Genomic DNA, 26,023 nt, shown 5'->3' on the forward strand with positions numbered 1-26,023 from the left:
AACCAATCTAGCGGCGAAACTGTTCTTGACAGAATAATCTAAGCAAAACCCGACTCTAAACGATGACGGCTATTGAATAAATGTGATTAGGGACGTCCTAGGGTTGCCCTAAGGCGCACACCCCATTGGGCTAAGCCCATGACAATTACAAGGCCCAAAACCCAAATCAGATTCGGACTGGATGAGGTACGTGGCTTGTTTTGCAGATTTCCGGCAGCTTGGTTGGAATTTTGACATGGGACCAAAACCATCTGAAAGTAGACTCCATAAGCTTTCCAACAAGTACTCATGGGCCCCGAAACTCCTTCTAGATCAGCGGCTAGGTCCGTTTGAAATAGATGCTGTCAGAAGGCCCGAATCTGAATCCAAAACATGTACAACTTGATCTCTTGTCTTCTATAGGCCAAAAGTGACGTGGTGAGGTAGAAGTATACTTGGAGAAGGTCTTGGTTTGGTCCCCAATCAACTTCTTCAGTCATCCATGCATTCCTTACGCTCGGTCTCTTTTCTTTCCCCCAAGCAAGTACCTCTGCGAACGAAAACACATGAAACACAATGTGTAGCAACGTTTGTTCAAATATATAACAAGTAAATCTAATATAGAACATATGCACCTTTGGTTGACTCATATATAAGGTAGTCATGGTTATATCCGAGCTAGTTGTGTACTCATCACCTTCGGCCCAGGCATCAAGAGCACTTGATATGTGTAGTGAGATGCGGCCATGAACTTCGCGAGAGCAGTTCTTCCGATGATAGCATTGTATGCTGTATCAAATTCAGCAACATCAAAGGTGATCTGCTCTGTTCGGAAGTTATTTGCTTGGCCGAAAGTCACAGGCAACATAATCTTGCCCAATGGCTTGGACGATGATTGAGGAGTAATTGCATGGAAGGGTTGATTAATGGGCGTCAACTCGCTTCGTGGGATTCCCATAGTGTCCAAGGTGCAGGCGAAGAGAAGGTTGATGGAGCTGCCCCCATCGATAAGAACCCGTGCGACCTTGGTATTCTAAATAGTGGGCTCGACCACAATCGGATATCGTCCTGGCGTGACAGCAGTCTTGGGGTGGTCTTCATCTGAGAACTCGATCTTCTGTTCTAACCACTTCATCTTGGTCGCAGCCCTCTGCCATGTCGAACAAACTTCACGCTCCATTTTCTTGTACTCTCTCTTTGAGGAGTACGCCATGGAACCTCCGAAGATTTGCGAGACATGGAGATCGGAATCAGGTTATGCTGAGTCCAAGTCCTGAGTAGCTGCCTCAGCGGCCTTCTCGACTACACGTACTCGTTTGCCCTTCTCCAATGCCAGTTGCTTTGCGAGCGACTTTTTGAAGACGAAGCAATCTTCCAAAGAGTGTCTGTCTGACTTGTGTATGGGGCACCATATTTTCTTCGTGTCGTTGCCTTGTGGGTCAGGGTGCTTGGGAGGGTCCACGTACTCTGCCGCGAGGACTTCCGTTTGAGCTTTCGTTTTCCCACTCTTGTGACTCTTCTTCTTGCTTGATTCAGGTGCGTCTTTGGCTGGTTTCTTCTCTCCTCCCGTCTTCGGCTTGTTGTTCTTGCGTCTTAGTGCGTCGTCCGCGTGAGCGCATCAATCGACAATCTCGAATAGTTTTCGAGCAGTCCTGATCCTCCTTGTCGCCAACTCCTGGGTGGTATAGCGATCTCTGACACCAGTCTTGAAAGCGTAGATCACGGAAGCATTGGTGATCTCGGGGATAGTATTTCTGCACTCATTAAAGCGTCGAACGTAGTCCCTCAATGATTTGCCCGGATTCTGTGTCAACGCGTGTAGGTCGTCTTCGATCGCATGGCGCTTGTAAGTTCCTTGGAAGTTAGCAACGAACTGCTGCCACAGATCTGCCCATGAAGAAATCGAGTATGGCCGGAGGTGAACAAGCCATGAACGTGCAGATCCTTTCAACGCCACTGGCAAATAATTCGCTAACGCGTTGTCGTCCGCTCCGGCAGTGTAGAGTACTCTGGAATAGACCTGAAGGAATTCTTCTAGGTCGGTGCTCCAATCATACTTCTCTATTGCTCCCGGTCGGAATCTCTCAGGCCACCGGACATCACGTAGAGCACGGTTGAAAGCTTTACATCTGCCGCTGGGGGTGGTGGGTTGTCGATGATCGTATGTCCTCCGTGGATTTCTGTCTGACAATGAGGATGATGAGGATGATGACGATGACGATGAGTCACTTGGTTCCGGTGTACGATTACGAGGATGACGTCCGGGTTCTCGAGAATCCTGTCGTCGCCTCCCGTTGATGTCCCGGCGACGATCTCCATCGTCATCATCGTTATGGCGGCGTCCTCGACCAGTATCGCCTGGCATCCGCTGTTCGCGATCATCATGTTCGTGGCGGCTGTGGCGGTTATCACGGTCTCGGTTTTCGCTTGGGTGTCCTCCTCGCTCCTCGTTCTCGCGACGTCGTGATGAGACGCGATGTCAGGAATGGTTTTCATTGTCTCGCGCGTGTCGTACTTCTCGGCGGCCATTAAGATGGTCACAAAGATCGCCGGTGCCGCGAGGTGGAGGGGTGTCTTGTCGAGGTGATGTCCGCTGCTCAGGTGGTTCACCATTTGCACCGCTAGCTGGCGGTTGTTCTGGTTTGCTCCGGCAGTGGCCTCCTCGAACGCATTACTGAGATTGGCCACTGATTCCCGTAGTCATTCTGTCCACCGTGTGAGGTCATCGTTCAGAATGGGATCATAAGGGGTTTCCCTCAGTATTGCGTTGATGGCCCCGATGTGCTGGGCCGGTGTAACCACTTGATTCTCCACTTCCGCGTCAGCACGCGCAGACGTGCTGGTCCCGCCGATAGCAAACACATCGCGTGGTGTGCTTGTCGACGATGAGCCCTGCTGTCACACCCTGAAGTTCTTTCCCAAGCCTAAATTGAATTTATAATTCACCAGAAAAAATATCGGTGTAAAAGCAAGAGTAAACCCTAATAAATCAATGCAATTAATAATCGGAATTGGCATGTGGAATTTTTCTTGAGTTCTACATGTCGAAATTTGCTAACAAGATTTTTAGTGGAATTTTCAGAGCCCTAGAAATAATTTTAACCAATTAAAATTGAGCACATGCAATATTTAATTCCCTGGAAAATTCTTTTCCTCCTTTTTCTTTCTTTTTCCCTCCTTTTTCTTTTCGGAATAGGTCGCCGGCCCATTCTCTCTTCCCACCCCTTTCTCCCGCTGGGCCGGCCGACAGGCCGAGGCCCAGCTGAGCCGGCGGCCTCCCTCTCTCTCCCGGGGTCACTGACAGGTGGGGCCTACCTGTCGGGTCCTCCCCCAACCTCCAGCCACCGCCACCGCGCCCGCAACCGCCGCCGCATCCACGCTCCCGCCTCCTCCGGGCCACGTCGGCCACGCCCGCGCATGCGCCGCGTCTCCCGCACCCACTCCCCATCCCTCTCGCCCGTGCCCGCACCCGAGACGGCCGGGATTCGAAATTCAAATCCCACCTCTCTCTCCACCTCCACCTCCCCACGTCGGCCGGCGAAATCGGGCCACTCCCGGCCGTTCCCGACCTCTCCGCCCCTATAAAATCCATCCCCGCATCCTCCTCCTCACTTTTCCTTTTTCCGCCGGCCCCTCCCGAGCTCTCCATCGCTCCCGCATCGAGCACCCACCCGCCGCCGCCTCTCCCGCTACTCCAGCCACCTCTAGCCGCCGCTAGGTTCGCCGCTGCACCGCGCCACCGCCGCTGTTGGGTTCGCGTGGCCGAGGTCCACCTCATCCACCCCTCCTCCGTCGAGGTTCGCCGCCGGAGCCCCATCCCCGTCGTGCGCCGGTGAGAGACGCCATGGCCGCCGCCTTCGGCCGGCGTTCCCGCCCTCTATGGTCTCTCTCTCCCTCTCTAATCCTCTCCATTTCGTTCCTTAGGTCGTCCCGGACCTCCCTCCGTCGCCCCTCGTTGCCGGTCGCCGCCGTCTCTCTCCACGCCGGTCGGGCCCCCTTCGGTGAGGACATTTCCCCTTCCCCTTCCTTCTTCCTCCTCTCTTTTCCGTGGTAGCACCGCCGCTTAGCCGTCGTCGCGCCGCCGCCGTCTGCCGAATCGCCGCCGCCGTCCGCCGGTCGCCGCCGGTGCCGCGCTGCAGCGCCATGGCCCCGGGTCAGCTTGAGCCGCCCGCGCGCGCCGGCCGCGAGCTCCCCGCCGCTGTCCGATCAACCCTTGGGTAGGGTAGATCGGGGCTGTCGGTTCGGCTGCCGCGTGTGCGCCGCGTCGGCGCCACGTGTGCACCACGTGGTGCGCCGCTCCTTCCCGGTCCGCCGTGGACCGCCCTCCTCGAGTCACTGCCATATGGGGCCCGCATGTCGGCGCCGCCCCCTCTCTCTCCCCGGGATTTATTTATTGCGCAATAAATCAATTAAGGATTTTTCTGTTTATAGTAAAAGCACATTTAATCTTCTAAAATTCATATCTAATTCATCCGAGCTCCGTTTAAGCCCATTCAAGTCTCAGTAAATAAAGAAAAATGTGTAGAATCCATTAAAAATGGTTTTGTTCTCCGTTTCAGTAGTCTTATAGCCTGTTTGTATTGTTTGCTTTGTATGTCGCTTAGATTCAGGCTTCCCCGACGCTCCGGTGTACTTTGAAATAGTCGCCGGGTCCCTCTAACCGCAGAGCAAGGCAAGTCATGCTTGTCACTTGAACATGTTGATCCTATATTGCAAATGTTCTATTGTTTTTCTTCAAATATTGCATTGTTTTACAATAATACTATGGGATGTTGACCTACTGTCATAGCCATGCTATTTTGTACCATGTTCCTTTGTTAGCTTGGGATATAACATGACTAGAGATTGGACTAGGGAATGCTTAGCTTTGCTTAGTTCAACTAGCACACAATGGGGGACTACATTAATGCAGAGATATCAGATTCTAGGAATGATGTTGGTTAATGCTCACCGCTCCGGTGTTGGTTAATTAAAATATAATAAATGGTGGGCCGTGGGTGCATGGTTTTGATGGTCGCGCCCATGGCACTTAAGGACCGGTTCGCGGGAAACCCTAGAAGAATTCCTTGTACTTACCACAAGCCAGCGTGGGCAACGGCTGGGCTTGTAGTGTAGCTTTCCTCTAGCCGACGCATCCAGGCAAGGGTGGGCGTGATGGAGTGGGGCGTCCCCTGCGACGGCCTCTGTCACTTCCGGATTCACCTAGGCACGAGAGGGGACTGCCCGTTGCCCACTGGGGACGGGGGTGAAACCTGAGGTGTGGTGTGCTTGGTTAGAGGGGGTTATGCGAAGGATCCTGTCACGGCCTCTTTCCGGTATGTCGTGGTGGCATGTCGGCGCACGGTAACGTGTTGTGGGGCTGTGTCTTGTGGGTACAGTTGTACACCTCTGATCAGAGTAAAACTATTCGAATAGCCGTGCCCGCGGTTATGGGCGGTCAACCAGATTCACCATGATTAGCTTCACCCTAGTGTAGTCTGTTGGAACTGATTAGTTCAGGTGGATGGTTGGGCCTGTTGCAACGTGGTGTAGCGTTGAACAGTGGATGGTTAATATTGATTAATTATTACAGCTGTTTTACTGCTTTCAACTTCTGTTTATAAATGCTCGCTTTATGCAAATGAACCATTATAGCTATCCCTTGATAATTCCCTGCATCATACCCCTATTCCGGTATGACTTGCTGAGTACAGTGGGTAGTACTCAGTCTTGCTCTATTTTCCCCAAACCCCAGAATTTGAGTATGCGTCAGATGGTGGTCTTTCCGAGGAGTAGGCTTCGCCCGTGCCGTCGAGGATGCCTGTGGAGTGGTGTTCCCGCTGCAAGTCCAAGTCAAGGCTTAGCTCCAGTTATCCTTTAAGTTTTCCGCTGCATTTTTGTAAGACTTTTATAATGTTTGTAAGACGTGGATCTGTATGTCAACTTTGTCGTTTGTGTACCCCGGATGGTCCTGGACGGGGATTTTAATGCACATTCTGCTTGGAATTCTATTCGGGAATTTCTGGGCGTGACAAGTTGGTATCAGAGCCGACCTTGACTGTAGGACAAGCCAAATGGAAAAACCTAAGAGCCCTCTGAATCCTTTTCATTGCATATGTTCTTTGCAATTGGATTTGTTCCTGGAAAAATTGGGATTTGTTCTTGTGGTTCAAGGGAAAAATCTTGGTCGCTCGTTTAAGTGAGATTTGTCAAAACAAGTCAGTCTAGGGTTTTAGTAAAATTACTTGAGATTTATTCGACAGTCAGTCGGGATTTGATGGGAGGAATGCATTAGGTCCTAACTCAGGAATATGGGTTGCAAGGTATTTATGCTCTTATTATTATTAGTAGTATGTAAGTCCATCTTATTTATTCGCCCTCGTGCAAAAATGATCTATGCATAAAATTCCGCTCTTATTCGCGTATTTAATTGGAGTCTTTTACTGCTTCATTTAAGTCGGATTTGAGCATGCATTGATCCTACCCCTTTGTCTTCTCTAGATGGCCGATCACCCACCCAACCATCGCGGAGAAGGCATGGATGATTTTGTGGCAGAGTTGGCTCGCATGACACTGGTGGTGGGCTACCCCAACGCGCCAGAGTACTCAACTGTTCCGCCGCTCAGTGGTGAGTTTCCTCACCGGGTTCGTCTGGAGGTTCATGGCTATGTGGGTACCTGCCTCGCTAACATGGTGGTTGAGGCATCTGGAGGCACCGCAGATCACGCCTGTCAGGAGGCGGCATACCTGATGATGGCTAGACTACGTGAGCGCCACAACTACATCTTCTGCAACACAGCGTACCGTTTCCACCCTCGTCGAGCAAGTGGCGATGATATCAGCACTTTCTGTCCGACAGCCGGCGAGAACGACACCACCTTAGGTCATATGTGTGCCGTGATGAGGGGAATGGACAAGATGCACTCGGATGACGGGAAGCTCATGAGGATCATAGCTCTGAAGGATGAGATCGCACGCCTGAAGAAGGAGAATGCTCAGTTGAAGGGCCTCCCCATTCCCGGAGGAGTCCGGATCCGCAACATGCCCCGCAAGTCAACGACTGCACCCGTGCGCATTCAGCTTGCGCCCAGGAACCCACCTCCGCCCGCAGCTCCTGCAGCTCCTCCAGTTCTGCCCGCAGTTCCCGCAGCTCGAGCAGCTCTAGCTCCAGTCCCAGCTCCTGCCCCAGTGTCAGCTCCCGCGTCCGCTCTCTCCTTCGCTCCAGCATCAGCCGTCAGGGGCCCAGCCAGTGGCAACGGGGGTTGGTTGCCTGCTACTCCCAGTGGCAGCCGCAACCACATCAGCAGCAGTTCGAGTGGCTCAGAGCTGGGCCAGATTCCAGGAGCAGCTCAGAGGGACCTGGCGATGAGCAGGAGGACACCTTCGACTCCACCGACCGCAGGAGCCATTCCGAGCATTAGGCTTGTTTTCCCTTAGTTTATCGACTGCTTAGTACTTGTCTGTTAGTTTGAGTGTTTAGGTCTGTTCGCTTGGGGGTCAGTCGACGGTCGATATCATGTGCCTATGATATGGCTGTCTTAATAAGGATTTGCTTGTCGTTTTAAGTGTTTTAAGTCAAATCAGAACAATTGCAGTTTACATTCCTATATAATAAAGCTTAGTTCCGGAGCATCTGTTTTTCTTCTTTGCCCCCCCCTCCGTCTGCTCTTCCTTCAGATGGTCTACACCAGGAATGGTAGCCGTACAGCAGGCGAGGGCAGCAACGGCGAAGAATGCACTGACGGTGTGCATCCCAACAGCGACTCCAGCAATGGTCCGCTACCGCTCCCCGAGAATCCGGCTCTGGCCCAAGTAATGGCTCATCAGACTCAAGATGATGGCAGCCATGATGCAGCAGATGCACCAGAGGATGCAGCAGCAAGCCGAGCAGCAGCAGCAGCAGTTTGGTCCCCCTCCCCCTCAGTCCAAACTGCCGGAGTTTCTACGCGTCAGGCCACCCACCTTCTCTAGCACCACCAACCCTATGGAGGCGAATGACTGGCTCCATGCCATAGAGAAGAAGCTAAATCTCCTGCAGTGCAATGATCAGGAGAAGGTCGCCTTTGCCACACACCAGCTCCAGGGTCCCGCGTCAGCTTGGTGGGACAATCACATGGCTACCCGCCCGCCAGGCACGGAAGTCACTTGGGCAGAGTTCTGTCGCAGCTTCAGGAAGGCGCAGGTGCCAGACGGGGTTGTGGCACAGAAGAAGAGGGAGTTCCGGGCACTCCACCAGGGCAACAGGACAGTGACTGAGTATCTCCATGAGTTCAATCATCTAGCGCGATATGCACCGGAGGATGTCCGCACTGACGCCGAGAAGCAGGAGAAGTTCCTAGCAGGCCTGGATGACGAGCTAACCAACCAGTTAATCTCTGGAGACTATGCCGACTTTGAGAAGCTGGTTGACAAAGCAATCCATCAGGAGGATCAGCGCAACAAAATGGACAGGAAGAGAAAGGCAGCGCAATTCCAGTCCAACCAAGGAAGCCACCAACGACCGCGCTTCACTCCCGGACAGCAGGGTGGACCTACCACTATGATTGTCCGCCAGCACCGCCCGTTCAACTCAAGCGGTTTCCACCAGGGCGCCAGTGGCAGCCAGAACCACCAGGGAGGTCAGCCCCAACCGCAATGCAGCTCCGCGCCCACCAATGGCACCAGCACAGTCAGCTCCATCCACCCAAGCCAAGAAGGAGACTGGAACAAAGCCAGGGTCCTGCTACAACTGAGGCGAGCATGGCCACTTTGCTAACAAATGCCCGAAGCCAAGGCGTCCCGGGCCAAGGTTTGTCCAGGCTCGTGTCAACCACGCGTCCGCAGAGGAGGCGCAAGCAGCACCAGAGGTCGTACTGGGTACGTTTCCTGTTAACTCAATCCCTGCAACAGTACTTTTTGATTCTGGTGCAACGCATTCGTTCATTTCAAGGAAGTTTGTTGGGATACACGGGTTAATAAGAGAAGAACTTAGCACACCAATGCAGGTTCATACCCCAGGGAATAGCTCCACTTCGGTTCAATTCAGCCCCTCTATAACAATAGAAATTCAAAGATCACCATTTCTAGCCAACCTCATTCTTCTCGAATCCAAGGACCTAGATGTTATTCTTAGAATGGATTGGCTGACCAAGTTTAAGGGTGTCATTGATTGTGTGAATCGCACAGTCACCTTGACCAATGAGAAGGGAGAAACCATGGTGTACAAGTCACCAGTCTCACTGTCACGCCCGAAAATTCACTAGTAATTTCCGAACTTATTTGTGCATAAAATCCTCGTCCAGGAATCAGCCGAGGTACACAAACTGACAATTTAATATACAGATTCATCAAATTAACTAAAACGATAAATACTTACTTAAGAGGAACTTAGTCCTCACCATGAAGAAAACTGCAGCGGAAAATAAAATCTAGCGAAGCTCCGGCTCCACTCCCACAGGCAGCTCAACTGGGGTATAAGCCAAACGTCTTCTCCTCCTAGATCCTTTTTCTTCAACTGAGGTTGATTGATTATTGCAAGAATGAGCATATGACATACTCAACAAGCCACACAGCAAATATGCAAGTGCACAAGGATACCAAAGGATGGCATAATATAGGCTCATTTGCAAAAGCAGCATTTAGCAAAACATTTAAGAGAAATAAAACAGTGGAGTAATTAATCAGAAATTTTAATCAACACTGAACAACACACCCATGCTGCACAGGCCCAACCATCCTGAACAACCATACCCGGCTGTACAGATCTAACTCTAAACCAGGAGCTAAGCAAATTATTACCAGGTATAACATCCATAATTATTGTGAGAGGTGTGAGACTAATCATGAAAAATATTGCTCAACCCGCCCATAACCGCGGGCACGGCTATTCGAATAGTTTTACTTTGGCCAGAGGTGTACCACTGTACCCACAAGACACAGTCCCACAACATGTCACCATGTGCCTCAATACCACCACGGTACCTCGGAAAGGAGTTGTGACAATACCCCTTGCACAACACAATCCACCACAGCGCACCTTTCCTGGATCATAATCACCCCCTTATAAACAAGGCATGGACTCCCCAGCGACCCCTGTGGGCTTATCTCCGCCACTTCTCAGTCTGGTGCTCCGCAATGAATCATGCTATACAAAAGGTAAAGCCGTTGCCCACGCTGGCTTGTGGTTGGCACGGTTAATGTTTCACAACAGTAGCTCGCGAACCGGTCCTAAATTGTCATGAGCACGACTCTCAAAACCATGTGCTCACAAGCCACCATTATCAAGTTTTAGTTGGCAAGTAATTAATTAACCAATCACGATTGACCATCGTGAACTATCATTAAGCCATCATTAAATAATAATGAGTCATAAGTAATCCCAATAGTGTGCTAATGTTTCTAAGCATGGCTAAGCAATCATATCTAATATCTAGCTGAACCAATATATATAGCTCAACTAGTCAAGTTATAATAACCCAAGGTATCAAGGAATAAAGTAATCAATGCAAACAGGCCATAACAAAGGAATAGATTCACACCACCCAGTGACATTCGAAAATAAATGCACAGTTGAAATAAATAGAGAATTTAAATACAGGATCAACATGCTCAAAGGATTGTGTTTAGGATCTGTGTGACTTGCCTTGCAATAATCGGTCTTCAATTAATCTTCTTGAATACTTCCGGCGTACTCACGAACCTTCGCAACGACGGAAACGACAAGCTAACACGCAAAACGAAGAAAAAGACTAATAAAAACCAAATAAACAATACATAAAAAGTAAACAAACATGTAGATCATAATTTTAGATGAATTATGAGACTTGAACGGCCTCATTCTGACTTCATATGAATTTATTATGAATTTTACAAGATTAAATCTAATTAAAGCCCATTTAAAAAGAATTAAATAAATTTAATTCAATTTATGGATAATTTTAATATGTAGATCTTTATTTTATACAACTTTTGCAACTTGAACCACATTAAACTGAGTTACAATGAATTAGTTATGAATTTTCAAAGATTAAATCGGATTAAAACACTTGTGTGGATTTTAATTGAATTATGACGCAATAAAGAATTATTTTTGAAAAGGAAAAGGGAATTATTGCGTCATCAAAGGCGGTCCAGGTGCACGGGGCGGTCTAAGGAAACGAACGGCCGTGATCGATTCTATCCAAAACGGGCGGCCGAGATCAACTTGATCTACCGCGGTTCACGGGACAAGGCGACGATGACGTCAGCGGTGACGTCAGCGATGACGTCATCACCGGCGACGGCTCGGCCTCGCGCGCTCGCCAGCGAACGACGGCGCAACGACGCAAACGGAGGACACCAACGGGTAGAGGACAACACGGCGAACTCACCGGTGACCAAAACCACGGCGGAAGAGCAACGGACGGCGCCGGCGACGAGGAAGAAGCGGCGACGGTCTTCGGGTCGACGGTGACGGCGGTGCTCCGGCGGTCTTCTGCGGCGGCGAAGAGGTGGACGGGGACGGTGACGACCTCGCGATCCCGATGGTGGCGACGGCGACCGACGACGGCGGCTGCAACGGCGGCGCGGCGTGGCTGAACCGACGGCAACTACAGCGACGGCTAGGGCTACGCGGAGGCGGCGCTAGACGCGACGGCGGGCTAAGGCAAAGGTGGCGGCGGATAGAGGAGAGCTCGGGGGTGCTTATAAAGGGGCTAGCGAGCGGCGATGGAGGCCCACGGCGACCGGCGGCAAGATGGAAAGCTAGGGTTGGAGGGAGAAAAGTCGATCCGAATCGAGCTCAAATCCGTCGATTTCCAAACGTTATTGACCGAAGTTTCTATAAGAGAAAAGGAAGAGGAGATCGAGGAGATTATTTCCCCTCAAACAATTTCACCAGAAACGGAAAGGATCGACCGGATTGAAAAGCGGCGGCGGCTAGGGTTTCGGCCGGCAGCGGCGCGAGGAGGAAGACGGGCCCGACAGGTGGGGCCCACCTGTCAGCGGGAGAGAGAGAGAAGAGAGCGGCGGCTCGGTTGTGGGCCGACTTGGGCCAGGGAGGGAGAGAGAAAGAGAGAGGTTTTGGGCCGGCTTTCGGCCCAAAGCCAAAAGGAGGATTTAAAAACATTTTTCTATTTAAATTATTCATGAAATGATATTCCATTGATTAAAAATACTTCCTTGGCTCAAATAAATCCCAGAAAAATCTAGGAACTATAGAATCAAGTAAAGTATTTAACAAAATTTTATCTAACCCAATTTTATATTGAGATTTAGCAAATTAAAATTAGATCTTCTCTTTTAAGATCATTTCTAATTATTCCTTTTAAACAACAATTTATAATTTAAGGATTTTTAAACAAGAAAAGCTCTTAACAATTATAATTAGATCATTATTGATCAAATAATTACTGAACTGTTCTTTGTATCATTTAGGAATTGAGCTCTGAAAAATCCGAGAAAATTTCAGAGAGTTGACTTAATCATGGAGAATTTAATAAAAATTAAATCCATCCATGCTTTATATTTAGGAAATTTTATTTCCCACATTTAACTTCACTTGTAAATTAATGAACATTTAATATAAATTCTAATAATAATTTATTAAATAATTTATAAATCCTGAAACAAAAATCAGGATGTGACACTCACCGAAGCAAGGAATCTCCTTAAATTAGCATGAGGTGGAAAACCCTGTGGCCACCGACGAGAAGAGTTCGCGGAAATTGGAAGATATCCCCGTAGTCTGCAAGTATCCAGAAGTGTTCCCCGAAGACCTCACTACCATGCCACCCAAGAGAGAGATTGAATTCCGGATTGATTTGGCACCAGGAACCGCTCCAATTTACAAGAGACCGTACCGAATGGCAGCCAACGAGCTAGCAGAGGTCAAGAAGCAGGTGGATGAGCAGCTGCAGAAAGGATACATTCGAACAAGTACTTCACCTTGGGGCGCTCCGATCATTTTTGTGGAGAAGAAGGACAAGACGAAGAGAATGTGTGTCGATTACCGCGCACTCAATAAGGTCACAATCAAGAACAAATATCCTTTACCGCGGATCGATGATTTGTTTGATCAGCTGAAAGGAGCTAAAGTGTTTTCTACGATAGACCTGCGATCAGGCTATCACCAGTTGAGAATTCGGGAAGAGGATATTCCCAAGACAGCCTTCACCACTCGGTATGGGTTGTATGAGTGCACGGTTATGTCTTTTGGACATACCAACGCACCTGCATTCTTCATGAACCTGATGAACAAGGTGTTCATGGAATTTCTGGATAAGTTTGTTGTGGTATTCATTGATGACATACTCATCTATTCAAAATCTGAAGAAGAACATGAGCAACATCTCCGTCTGGTACTCGAGAAGTTGAAGGAGCACCAATTATATGCCAAGTTCAGCAAGTGTGACTTCTGGTTGTCGGAAGTCAAATTTCTGGGTCACGTCATTACAGCTCAGGGCGTGGCAGTCGATCTGTCGAATGTGGAGTCAGTTACCAAGTGGACCCCACCTAAGACCGTGTCACAGATTCGAAGTTTTCTTGGACTTGCGGGTTATTACCGTCGGTTCATTGAAAATTTCTATAGGATCGCCAGACCCATGACTCAGTTGCTTAAGAAAGATGAGAAATTTAAATGGACAGCTGAGTGTGACCAGAGTTTTGAGGAGCTTAAGAAGAAATTAGTATCCGCCCTAGTTCTGATTCTGCCCGACCAGACGAAAGACTTCCAAGTCTACTGCGACGCGTCCCGCCACGGGCTTGGATGTGTTCTAATGCAAGAGGGCAGAGTGGTCGCTTATGCCTCACGGCAGTTGCGTCCACATGAAGGGAATTATCCAACTCATGACCTGGAATTGGCAGCGGTGGTACATGCTTTGAAGATCTGGAGGCACTATCTGATTGGCAACCGCTGCAAAGTATATACGGACCACAAGAGTCAGAAATACATCTTCACCCAACCGAATCTAAATCTCCGACAACAAAGATGGTTGGAGCTAATCAAAGATTATGACATGAGCATTCATTACCATCCGGGTAAAGCCAATGTGGTGGCAGATGCATTAAGCAGGAAGAGCTACTGCAATGCCCTATGCACCGAGGGCATGTGTAAAGAATTGCAGCAGGAACTTGAACGTCTCAACATGGGAATCGTAGAACACGGGTTCGGAGCCGCTCTAGAGGCACGGCCTACGCACGTGGATCAAGTCAGAGCAGCTCAAGTGAATGATCCCGAGATAGCTGAACTGAAAAAGAATATGAGGGTCGGAAAAGCCCGGGACTTTCTTGAGGATGAACATGGCACAATCTGGATGGGAGAAAGATTGTGCGTGCCCGATGACAGAGAGCTGAAAGATCTGATACTTACTGAGACTCATCAGACTAAATATTCCATTCATCCGGGTAGCACCAAGATATATCAAGATCTCAACGAAAAGTTTTGGTGGGCGTGACACCGGCTCGTGGGGATCGATGTTGATTACCCCAACGAATCAGTCTGAGATAACCATCGCTCCTCGTTGCTTGTTCGCATCTCTAAGAGAGATTTGTGACTACTGGACCTTAGGAGGTGACGTCTTCAGGGCGCTGAGAAGAACCTTGCAGCTTGACAGGTCATGACTCTTCGTCTTGTGAATAGGACAATAAACATCACGGGTTGGAGAAGTACGTTGAATTCCCAACAAGCTTGCAAGGTATGTTTCCTGGTTTTGTGGATAGGACACCAGGACCTTGTCGCCTCGGAAGTTGTCCTTGTCGGCTCGTGATTCTCGTCGGAAGGACAAGATTTAGCAGCACTAGGATCCTTCTCGGGCTCGGATGTCGTCGATGTTCTGTTCTCCACTTTTGCGGGAGGATCCTTCGACATGGAGCCGTCCAGGGTTGTAACCACAGCGTTCTCGCTTTCGGTCATTGATGGACCAGTCAAGATTGGCACCGTGGTGTAAACCAGGAAGACGATTTGAGTCCACATCAGTATTGTCGAAGTAGAAACACCTTGGTTGATGCCAGGGTTGACGCTGTTGTCAACGAAGCTTGATGACATATTAGTAGAACCTTGAGCACCAAGTTCCCCTACCTGACACGCCACTGTCGATGGGGGATACCCGTAGACCGGATATAGAGGGTATTGGGGTACGCTGGTATGAGGATCTACATAGTACGACATCAAGCAAACAAAAGACAGGAATTATACTGGTTCAGGCCCCTTAATAGGTAATAGCCCTAATCCAGTTTATATGGGATTATATGACGGAAATCACAGATTACAAAGGGAATAGTGGAACTCTATGATACCGACGAGATCGTAGTCGAGTTGGTTCAACTAGATCACCCGGCGACTTGGCTCCTGTAGGCTCTGGCTTCATAGGCTGTGGTGGATGTGTTCGCGGTAAGATTCGATTCCTTAGGTCCTCCCGGGGGTCCCTTTTATACCACAGGTTAGTTGGTCTCCAAGTATAACTCAGAGACATCGGACCCTACACGATACAGTGACAACCCAGTTCTATCCGAGTAGGAATCCTTCCATCTGTGGACTCCGTGATGAATTTCCTTAACGTGTACAGAGAACGTCCGTATACGCACAGATATACCATATCGATATATGACGTATATCCAAGGGTAGAGGGTATACCTTATCCGTAACCCTGACAGCCGCTGCTTTGAAAGATGACCTTGCAAGACTTGAATGTGAAAAGAAATCTAACAGTGAAAATCAGATTATTACTAAGAATCTTGCTTCACCTAGTAAAATAGAACCAAGTGCCTCAAAGAATGAAATTAAGTTGAAGGGTGTTTTGCTAGCTTCTAAATATAATATTTTCGCTCTAGATGAGCCAGATTCTTGTTACTATGCTCTTTTTTGCAAAGATCATATACCCACATTGGTTACTACTCCTAGTACTTTATATTCTTTGCTACCCGCTATTACTAACTTTTTGCAGGAATATGAGGGTGTTTTTCACGATGAGATACCTCCAAGGATGACCCCTGGACGACAGAGTGAACACGGTCAAGAAGATGGGATTGAGTTGAGGACGACTCCAATTCAAGAAGGGGAGGATGATGAGGACATCATTTCATCGGATACGCACATAACTTCACACTTTCCAATTATAATTCCAAGTCCAAGTCCAGTTCGGCCTCCGGAGACAACACTGACTTCAAACGGACCTAGTGCCTTCATGCCAACTCCGATTTGGGTGATCTTGGACTTCATGGAAAGCTTATCTCGCTACCTTTCAAATGCATCTGGTCTGATGTCCAAATTCATCTCGAGTCAACAAGAATCACCAAAACAAAACAGTGTTGTTGCTGAAACCGAACTTGGGCCTTGGACCTTGTAATAGACTAGGCCCATCTCGGAAGTTTCTCCCTCCACCTCCACGAATTAGTACTTAACCCTAGCTTTATTTTTCTCTATAAATAGCTTTGTACATCCTGAAAAACAATGGGGTTTTGTTTAGTTGAATTTTGCTAAGTGCTATTCACCTTGTCTCTAGTCCTCGCTCTACTAGTCGGCGACTATAGATTCAGAGCCCCCAATATTCGGTGTGTTGATTTGACGGGTCGATTGGATCTACCACTTCAATCGCAACCATTTCTTTGTGCTTAATTACCTATTCGCAATATTTAGATTGCATCTTATCTTGTTCTTGCAGTGTTCTCTCATTTGCATTGCAGGGATCATCAACCGCGCGCCACGGTTGGTACAACATCGTTTGTGGTTTAGCGATTGCACGGCATTCTGGACATGTTCTAATTGGTAGCCACGTCACAAACGTCGCACTCGATCAAAGCGAGAGTTATCCCCTCACCAGAAGATCGGGCCACGAGAGAGAGCGTCATCAGAGGCCCCTTTGATGCCACCCTTTAAGAATTGTGTTCTTCGTGACCCAATCCTTAACAAAAAATATTTAGGGTGAATCTCAAGAAAAGCATGATTATCTTCAGCTAGACGAGAAGCATAAATAAGATTCATTTTGGCTTGGGTAACATGAAGAATATTTTTAAGATGTAATGTACGATCAGGGGTATGAATCAAAGCGTGACCAATATAATATGTTCAATTCCCATACCTATGCCATTTGCAGCATGTTTTTGATCAAGTCACCAAAAGAATTTTTCTGATAGTAATTACTACTAGTATAAAATAAAAAGGTATGGAAAAGTGTAGCAAAGTTATAATATTTTGAAACCATTTTTGGAAGAGAAATCTATTCATACAATTTTAAAAAAGTTGAATTCAAAATATTCAAAGTGATATTATATTAATTGTCAAAGTTTAAACATGGTACTGCACACATCCCAAAAAGACAGTTAACTTTAGGGAGAGCAAGTATACAATTAAGAACACTGCTACACATACTATAACAATTTTCTTGTCCTTAGATGGTGAATTTGTCTTAATTAAGAATTTCAAATTCTTGATACACTAAGGCCGTGTTCGGGCATCCAGGTTCCCAACACCTCTCCTTCCTTTTCCGCGTGCACGCTTTTCGAACTGCTAAACGGTGTGTTTCTTGTAAAAAGTTCTATACGAAAATTGCATATTGATCCATTTTTTTAAAAAAATAACTAATATTTAATTAACCACGTGCAAATGGATCGCTCTGTTTTTTATGCGCACTGTTCCAGTTGGGAACTTAGCCAGCCGAACACAGCCTAAATATCTAAAAGAAGTATAAAACGTCTTAGTCAAAAGTAGATTCATAACCAACCAATAATTTTGAGAAATATGAACTTTTTATAAATATGAAAACGGACATAACGTAATTAGAAATTTGCATTTAAAATTGGTTAGAACGATAAAATTTCATGATTTCCTAGCTAGCTTGTAGATATCAACTCAACCACCAAACTCTTCAGCCAACAAATTGCACTTATATGGGCTACTAGCTCATTATAGGCTGGTAATGTTTAGGATTAATTGGAACCATGCCATTATAACTTTTATGATTTTGAAATATTTTATTACTATTCGTCTATTTGGAGAAATGTCACTATAATTTTGCTGTTATTCGATAGATGGCACTACTTAACTCGTGACTGTATTTTCTAAAATTTTTAGATCAGATTGCCCATTTCTTCTTCCTTCATCGATCTCCCTCTCTATCACATGTAGTTATGTTCATCCTCTCTTCGCTCATCCAACTCGAAATCAAACACTCAAGAACAAGTTCTTCATCCATTCAATGAAGAAAGGGAGAGCTAGAGATGGATATATAGAGGGGTGCTCTGCTCACTTGGATAGATACGGACCTGGTCGAATTGGATATATTCGAATTGGGATCGAACAGAGATCAATACGAGCCAGTAAATAAAATCAAACATAATCGAATTGGGAATCAGAAGAGGAGATAGCACGAAGATCTCACGGTGCTGCTGTTGGTATTTCTTAACGACATTACTAGAAATATAATTCCCAGCAATGGCGCAGAAACACTTCTGGTATATTATGGTTACAGAGTTCATTCGCAAGCGCATGGATATACCATTGTAGCATTTCACCCGAGAGTATTCCAAGGGTATCGTATTTATTTTATCTCGTGAAAAGATCATGTAGAGAGAACTCAACTAATAATTTATATATTTCTTGTGATAATCATATTCTAAGCAGGGGTTAAGATAATCCAAGGGTAGAGTGACACACAAGCATTACTACTCATCCTCATAATAAATAATCTAAGTTAGGTGGAAAGAAAAGAAAAAGAGAATCTATTCCTATACTTCTAATATACATAGTATACATACATTCTAGTTAACTGATATACTAGCTAATACCCTCTTTCCGATGCCCTCCTGGTATTTCGAGAAGCCACCCCTGACTGCCGAGTTCCTTACGACAACCCGTCATGACCATCCAACCGGGGCTAAATACGGAGGAATACCCTCCCCAGAAAATTAACTTAGGATTATATATAGGCGCGGAGGAATACCCATACTGACCTGTCACTATCAGCGGCCCACCTCTCATCCGCAATATATAACCCCAAATAATGATATCCCGTAATCTAGACACCACGTCTAAACTACCAGATACTACTCTAATATCATGTCATGATATAGAGTAATTGCATAAGCAAACACTATACGCGCACCAAAGCATCTCCCAGATAAGCTAGTAGTATATTCAGTATAACATGAACATAATGCAAAGTTGGTACTCGTATACTTGGAAAGTATTTCAATACCAGAAATGTATTTAGAAGAGTATTCTAATAAAAGTACAAAGCTTACAAAAGAGGAAAGAAAAGCTACTAGAGCCATACCCGAACTCTTCCGAAGGCTTCCGGACTCCTGATTCCTATTCTAATTCTATTCCACCAGCTAGATACTACTAAACTAAACTTGAGAGGAATGAGAGAGCTCTTCCTTGAGGTGTGTGAGTGAAGTGAGAAGATGAGGGGTTTATATAGCCTCCTAATGACGGTTGTGACGGTTGGAATAGTTAGAAATACCCTCCAACCGTCATTGGGAGCTAATCCACACCGTTCAGAAGAAACCCTGCATCCAGCGGCGATGAGGGGGGTTCGGCCGAACCACCAGGTTCGGTCGAACCTAGGGCCGGCCCAACCAGCCCATGGTTTGGCTGGCGGCCTCCTCTGTTGTTCTTCTCCGCAGACTTGTGAATTTTGGCCCAGTTTGTCGTGTCAATTCTGAGTTCTTGGCCCATTCATACACAAGTCTGGTTCTCGACATCGTCCGATTGATTTATCGTTTGTGTTGATGTCGATTCTCCTCCACTTTATTGTCATTCTCTGCAAAAGGTTAGTAGACCTAATACTAGTGGAATATTATTATTCTAACAAACATATGCATTGCAAGCACCACTAGTTCTCCTCTATTTTGGTAATATTGACGGTTGAAACTGATCGATAACGACCGTCAACAGCCGCCAAGTCGCCACTGTCTCCTCTTCGCTGCTGCTCTCATCCGGGAGGAACGTGAGCGGCGTGTCGAGGCTGATGGCAACTTCATAGCCCAAATCTGAGTGAGGCACTTTAGCCGTAGGGGCTTCTCCACCGCCGCCGGAGGTGTCGTTCTCGATCGGCTGATGGATCCCCACGAGAGTATCTCCTCGGGTCGATGGCAGCAGCGGCGGCGCGGGCTACACGCTCGAACAAGGTCATCCAAGTCCGTGGACGAGCGGTGCCCACCCTCATTGACCACCGTGGAGGCAGGCGGGGAGGACGTGGTGGCGGCGGAACTCTAGGTCGAGGTCGCGCTCCATGTCCTCGTTCCTTGGCTCGAAGATGGTGATGTTCCCGTTGCCGACAGTGTCGTTAAGCGCCTTCTATGCCAGCGCTTTCACCCATGCTTGTACTGCTGCCATTGGTGCTGAGAAGATGAACAGGAGGGAGGAGGGAATGAATGAAGAAGAAAGGGTAACTTGGTAAAAAAGAAAGAAATAGAGTGAAGGGTAAGTAGTAGTATATATCAAATTATGATGGCATACCTTCAGATAGAAGGACAGTAACGCAATTGCTATCTCGCGCAGATGCGCCAGATTCTTATCTCTCACGCATGCAGCAAACCAACTGCACATGCATGCATGTACCTCGGTCTCCACCCGTGCAGATGCATTACACACACATGCATGCACCTTGGTCCCACACATGCATGCATGCATGCATCTATACGATCCTTCTTTTTTTTTATGTTTTCAACATAATTAATTTAGGATGTAGTGAAAGTTATCAAAATTTCTATTATAAGATATTTTTAATAAAAAATATTTTTTATAATTCAAATTTAAAAACTCGAGTTGAAAGTTTTCAAATCAGAGTTGAAAGTTTTCAAATCTCGAGTTGAAAGGTTTCAAATCTCGAGTTGAAAGTTTTTAAATCTGAGTTGAAAGTTTTCAAAATTTATCTTGCAAATTTAAATTTCCAGTTGAAATTTTTTAAAGTTTGAGTTGAAAGATTTCAAATTTTGACTTCAAAATCATCATTAGTGCTAATCACATGTTAACGATGGGCCAGCGTTAGGAATCCCCGGACAGTAATGGTATATATCAAAATTGTGAAAGTTACAATGGCATGGATGCAATTAAGATTTGCTAACAATACTTACCAATACCACATAAATATTGTCAAAATGTTGGCATTGACATAAACTTACCCATATTGCAAATATTTTTCCATGGTTACAAACCAAATAAGCTCATCGTTGCGGCATCGGTGCACCACTCTCCCTGCCTTTTGAAACCAAACTCGACAAAGAAAAACCATTTTATGGGAAAAAACAACAGAAGGGAAAAATCTATAATTGAAGAAAAAAGGAAAAACAAAGATAGAAAATTTCTAAATAAGTAGAATTCGGAAGAAAAAAAACTTTTAAACTGAAACTCAAAAGGAAAATATTAGTATAGAAAAGATAAATGATGAACAATTGAAAACTCCTGAAAAAATCAAAAAGGATAAATGAATGATGAATTACATTATGCAATGTTCTACAGTAACAGATGTTCCAAAGAACTCCAAGTCTACAAACATTCAGTTGATACTAATTAAAGTTGGATCATTTTAATTATTTTCCTTGAATGTGGAAATTATCAGCTACCTTTTATTTGTTTTCACCCAAGGAACTTAGTACATTACCATTTGAAATACTCCCACAGCTTCCAACACTAGGAGATAGACCTGTCAATATCTCTTTTCGGTGGATTCATCGGCCACGCGACACACAGCAGCCACCTCCGATGGGAATGGTAAAGGCCATTCCCTTAGCAACGATCTGCAACACAGCATGCAGGGCAACTGTTACAAGATCTCACATATTTTCAGCTCGCAGTTCTATTATGAAGGGCCGAACTGTTATGAAAATAAATGTACAACGGAGATAAATTTTACGTGAAAAACCCTTGAGGGAAAAAACTATAGACGCCGACCGGCAATGATCACTATAGAGGAGTTAGATACAAACGCAGGGGATACATTGAGCTGTCGCACCCTCCCTGTACGGCTTACAAGGGATATATATATAGGAGAAATCTAGGAGTCCTAATAGGTAAAGACTCAAAGTCCTAATAGGAAACTAATCCTATAATGCAGTCCTATTAGATAACTAATCCAAATATATTGTTGGTCCAAAATTCGGATCACATATTTAACACAAACAACTGCAAATAATTAATTTGGGATGTTTATGAGACATCCCATTATGAATAAATGAGACTGATTGTCATTGTCATGTCTTAGGGCCAGTTTGCCATGAGCCACGTTTTCTGAACCACTAATTTCGTGCAAAAACTTTATATATTTTATTAAAAATCAAATAAATTCACTTCTGTAATTTATAATAGTCCATACTTAACGATGCGCTAATGGCATGCCTCGTTTCACGTGGTGCTGATAAGCTCAGCCAAAGCTTTACAATTGAACATAGTTTCCAAATGACTTTTTCTCTGATATGTTACCTTCATTCTTAAACAGATGACATTTTTGAACATATGCAAGCTGTCAAATATTAAAGGAAAAGGTTTATTCTACAACCTTGCGCTTTTAACCATGGTTTAGAAATTCACCCTGTAACTTTCTAAACCGTTCATCCTACCGTCATAAACTGAGGTAGTGATGTGGTTTTGGCTTATTCAGTATAGTCCCCCATCCCCATGCCGTTCCCCTATTTTCTTCTTGCTCCTCTCCTCACTCCCCTTCCCCACTCTGCTTCAGACCCCCAACCAAAGTACCCAATCACTGTGTCTCAGATCATCCAATGGAGGCAACAGCGGAAAATAGTCCATATGCCACATCTTTGTTCGGAGTTGTATTTCGCCTATGGCTTAAGGTACGGGAGAAATTTCGGTACTATATATTTAAGAAGGTTGGGTAAGTTTTGGTGAAATGGTGGTGAAGAAGTTGTGGCATTATCCAATTATTGGTTATGAGTAAACCTCCTTTTGTATATTATTTTAGTGCTCTTGGTTGATAATATAGTTTATTATGCCTTGTGCACCAATAACCCTCTATGTAGCTTGGTTATCGACGGTTGGATAAATGGTTCTTCAGTTTATTTGTAGAATTTTAGCTCCTTGGATAAAATTGATGGGGGCCAAGATCTAAACTCAAAATAGAGCTATCCACCAATCACAGGCAGTCTAGAAACTTTATGGAGCTCAAGGGAAATATAATACTCCCTTCAGACGAAAATATAAGAATTCTAGTAATTCTATGACAAATTAAGCATCAGGATAAAAATCTAGAAAACCTCTCATTAAATAGGGTAATCACTTCTGATTCATTAATTATCGGCTGGTTTTGAGTGACCCTTGCGAATTATGAGGAATGAGTGGCTTCAAAGAGTGCACCAGATAAGATGAAAATCCAAGATATACTCCATCTGTCCCAAAATATAGTAATATAGTACTCCCTCCATCCCAAAATGTTTGACGCCGTTGACTTTTTTAAAAATGTTTGACCGTTCGTCTTATTCAAAAAATTTAAGTAATTATTAATTATTTTCCTATCATTTGATTTATTGTTAAATATACTTTTATATATACATATAGTTTTACACATTTCACAAAAGTTTTTGAATAAGACGAACGGTCAAACATGTTTAAAAAAGTCAACGGCGTCCAACATTTAGGGAAGGAGGGAGTATTAGATTAGACACAATCTAGTTTTACAAATCTAGACAACATGTCCTGATTCCTGATTCATAATACTGGTCCTATCTAGTAGTAGATTGATATATGTTAGAACTATCAGAGTATTAATTACTGCTCCAGTCGTCCTTATATTTTGGAAAAATTTTAAAACTCCTATAGTCCTTATATTTTAGGGCGGAGGAGTATATCTCAAATGTGTGTAACAGTTAGCATCCGACTAATTGCTAATTCATTTCCTCTGTTTACCTCAAAGTATGGCTAATCCATGTTTTTAGCAATAATCACATTACTTGATGTGGTACAGAGTTTTTTTTGGCAATTATTGATAACAAAAAATAATCATCAATGAGAAATCATTCTGCTAAACTATTACATTTCAAACATCACCATTTTTAGGGCTGTGCTTTGTTAAGATATACTTCATTGGCCAATATTTCCCAATCTTTTTATACTATTTCAGGGCTCAGCCGTTTTATTGCCAAAATTAATATTAGCCTTTGTTGTTTATCTTGTCATTCATTCTTGTATATCTCACCATTTATTGTTTCCATATCAAACAAGAACTCAAACATATCTGCCAAGATAATATCTATTAATAGCCTAAAAAAATTTTCTATTTCCCTTGGCTTTATCCTCATCGTTTCCTCCACCTACATGTACATCTCACCATATTCTCCCCAATTTCCACAAAACAATTTAGAGAGAAAAATACAGATCAGAAGAATGCTTCAGGTTCAAGGCTCTCTTCGTGTCCACACTTTCTCCTCTGCTGCCATCGTCCATGCCGTTGAAACCTCTGATGAAGATTCTGATCCATCCCACTTCTGCGCCGTGCCGCAGAACGGTAAGAAGGCATCGAGGAAGGAGATCAAGAGGAGGATAAAGAAGCTTCTGTCATCGCTGGGGCAGAAACACCACATCTCTAAGGTGTTCTTCAGATCACGTTCTGAAGCTGCCAATAGCAATGCTGTCATTGACAACAGAGGTGGTGGTCAGAGTGACATGGAGACTTTTGTGTCCGCGAAGAGCTCCGAGTTGTGTTCATTCCGTACCGATGATGACGACTCCGAGTCACGATCGTTTCGTCTCAGCCCGTTGCCAATCTTCCCAACCGGAGGTATTGAATTCCAGCCACCCGCCTCTCCAGTGAAGATAATCAAGAAGCTCCCATTTGGGTATATCATCGGCCGTCAGCTCGACGGCGCCCCCGCAGCAGCGGCGCCATCAACGAAGCTCTCATTGAGCTTCAAAAAGTTGATGCATAGGTTGGTTGATAAGTCAAAGTCGAAGATGATCAAGAAGAAAGTGTTACGTGCTCTCAAGGGAAGATTTGGAGGCGGCGAGCGACGAGGCAGGGATGGACATGTAAGGGAAGGTAAGGAGAGCAGCGACTATGGTGACGGTGATGGTGATGGAGACGATGAAGATGTATTTTGGAGGAAGGATGTGAGGGGGCTGCGCTGCAGGCGGGTGGAGGACAACGATCTTCCATACTGAAGGAGCAGGCCAGTGTATATGGTGGGTTTTCTGTCATGCTTTTGATTTTAGAATGAAGTATTGACTTTCACTGGTAAAACATCTAAACATTTGGACTATAAGTTTGTGTTCTATGCTTTTTGTTGTGGTGGAACCGGATATCAGAAGTTTGGGAGTGAAATCGGCTTGAACCTTTTGGACCACCTTGTGCCTGTATTTAGTTAAAACTTTTCACTTCTGAATAATATATTTTGTTATATATCTAGATCTGTCTTACAAATGCCACTGCAGATATGGTTTATATTTATTACTTTTATTGCATTACTATTAGCAAAATTGTGTGTGCGGATAGGATTGATTTGAATTATTATATGTTTTGCGATGAGTGCTAGCAATTACATTGATTTGAAAATATACTACATCCATTTTACTTCCTTACTCTGCTGAACCTAAAACTTATCATAGTATATTAATGTATGGAAAATATATCGAGTCAATTTGCATATTTTTTTAATCTAAATATACTTGGAGCTTTTCTTGGAACATATCTTAGAATATAGGGATGCACATAGTTTGTTCATAGTAGTAAATCAACAATATATGCTTTTTTTTTACTACTAATACTACCTAAAATGTTTTTCTAAAAAAACTACTACCTAAATGTTAATTTCTACTCTCTCTTAAAAAACATTTGATGCTAGGAAAACTAAGTTATGCTCATAAATGTACTTATATAGTGGGTGTAAATGGGTATAACAACTTACAAATTACTCGGTCAATATATTTTTTTTTTGAAACGAAAAGTGGCAAAAGACTTGTTGAATATATTAGAAAAAGTAAACAAACATGCAAAACAGTTTAGAGAGAAACAATCTTGGGGGGGGGGGGGGGGGCGGTTATGGGACAACTGGAAAAAGAGTACATATTCTCCAAACTTGGGAGAACAACTAGGAAGACCCACAGTCCCTTAAAAGGATACTCGTTCAGTATAATAACTTGCTAATCCGTGTAAACCAGTGC

The 26,023-nt window shown here is 45.1% G+C and overlaps 1 protein-coding gene across 1 annotated transcript; it reads left to right on the forward strand.

Moving 5' to 3' along the window:
- Window positions 1-24,217: 24,217 nt before the first annotated feature.
- LOC112939670 (uncharacterized) lies at window positions 24,218-25,268 on the forward strand. The gene has a single exon (XM_026027180.2). The coding sequence runs from the start codon at window positions 24,251-24,253 to the stop codon at window positions 25,022-25,024; it is 774 nt and encodes a 257-aa protein (XP_025882965.1). The 5' UTR covers window positions 24,218-24,250; the 3' UTR covers window positions 25,025-25,268.
- The last annotated feature ends 755 nt before the right edge of the window (window positions 25,269-26,023 follow it).

The sequence above is a fragment of the Oryza sativa genome, chromosome 7 (genome assembly GCF_034140825.1).
Source record: "Oryza sativa Japonica Group chromosome 7, ASM3414082v1".
In the NCBI taxonomy this organism is placed as follows: Eukaryota; Viridiplantae; Streptophyta; class Magnoliopsida; order Poales; family Poaceae; genus Oryza; species Oryza sativa.

Coding starts and splice junctions, on each gene's coding strand:
- LOC112939670 (XM_026027180.2), top strand. CDS start 24,251: ATGCTTCAGGTTCAAGGCTCTCTTCGTGTCCACACTTTCTCCTCTGCT.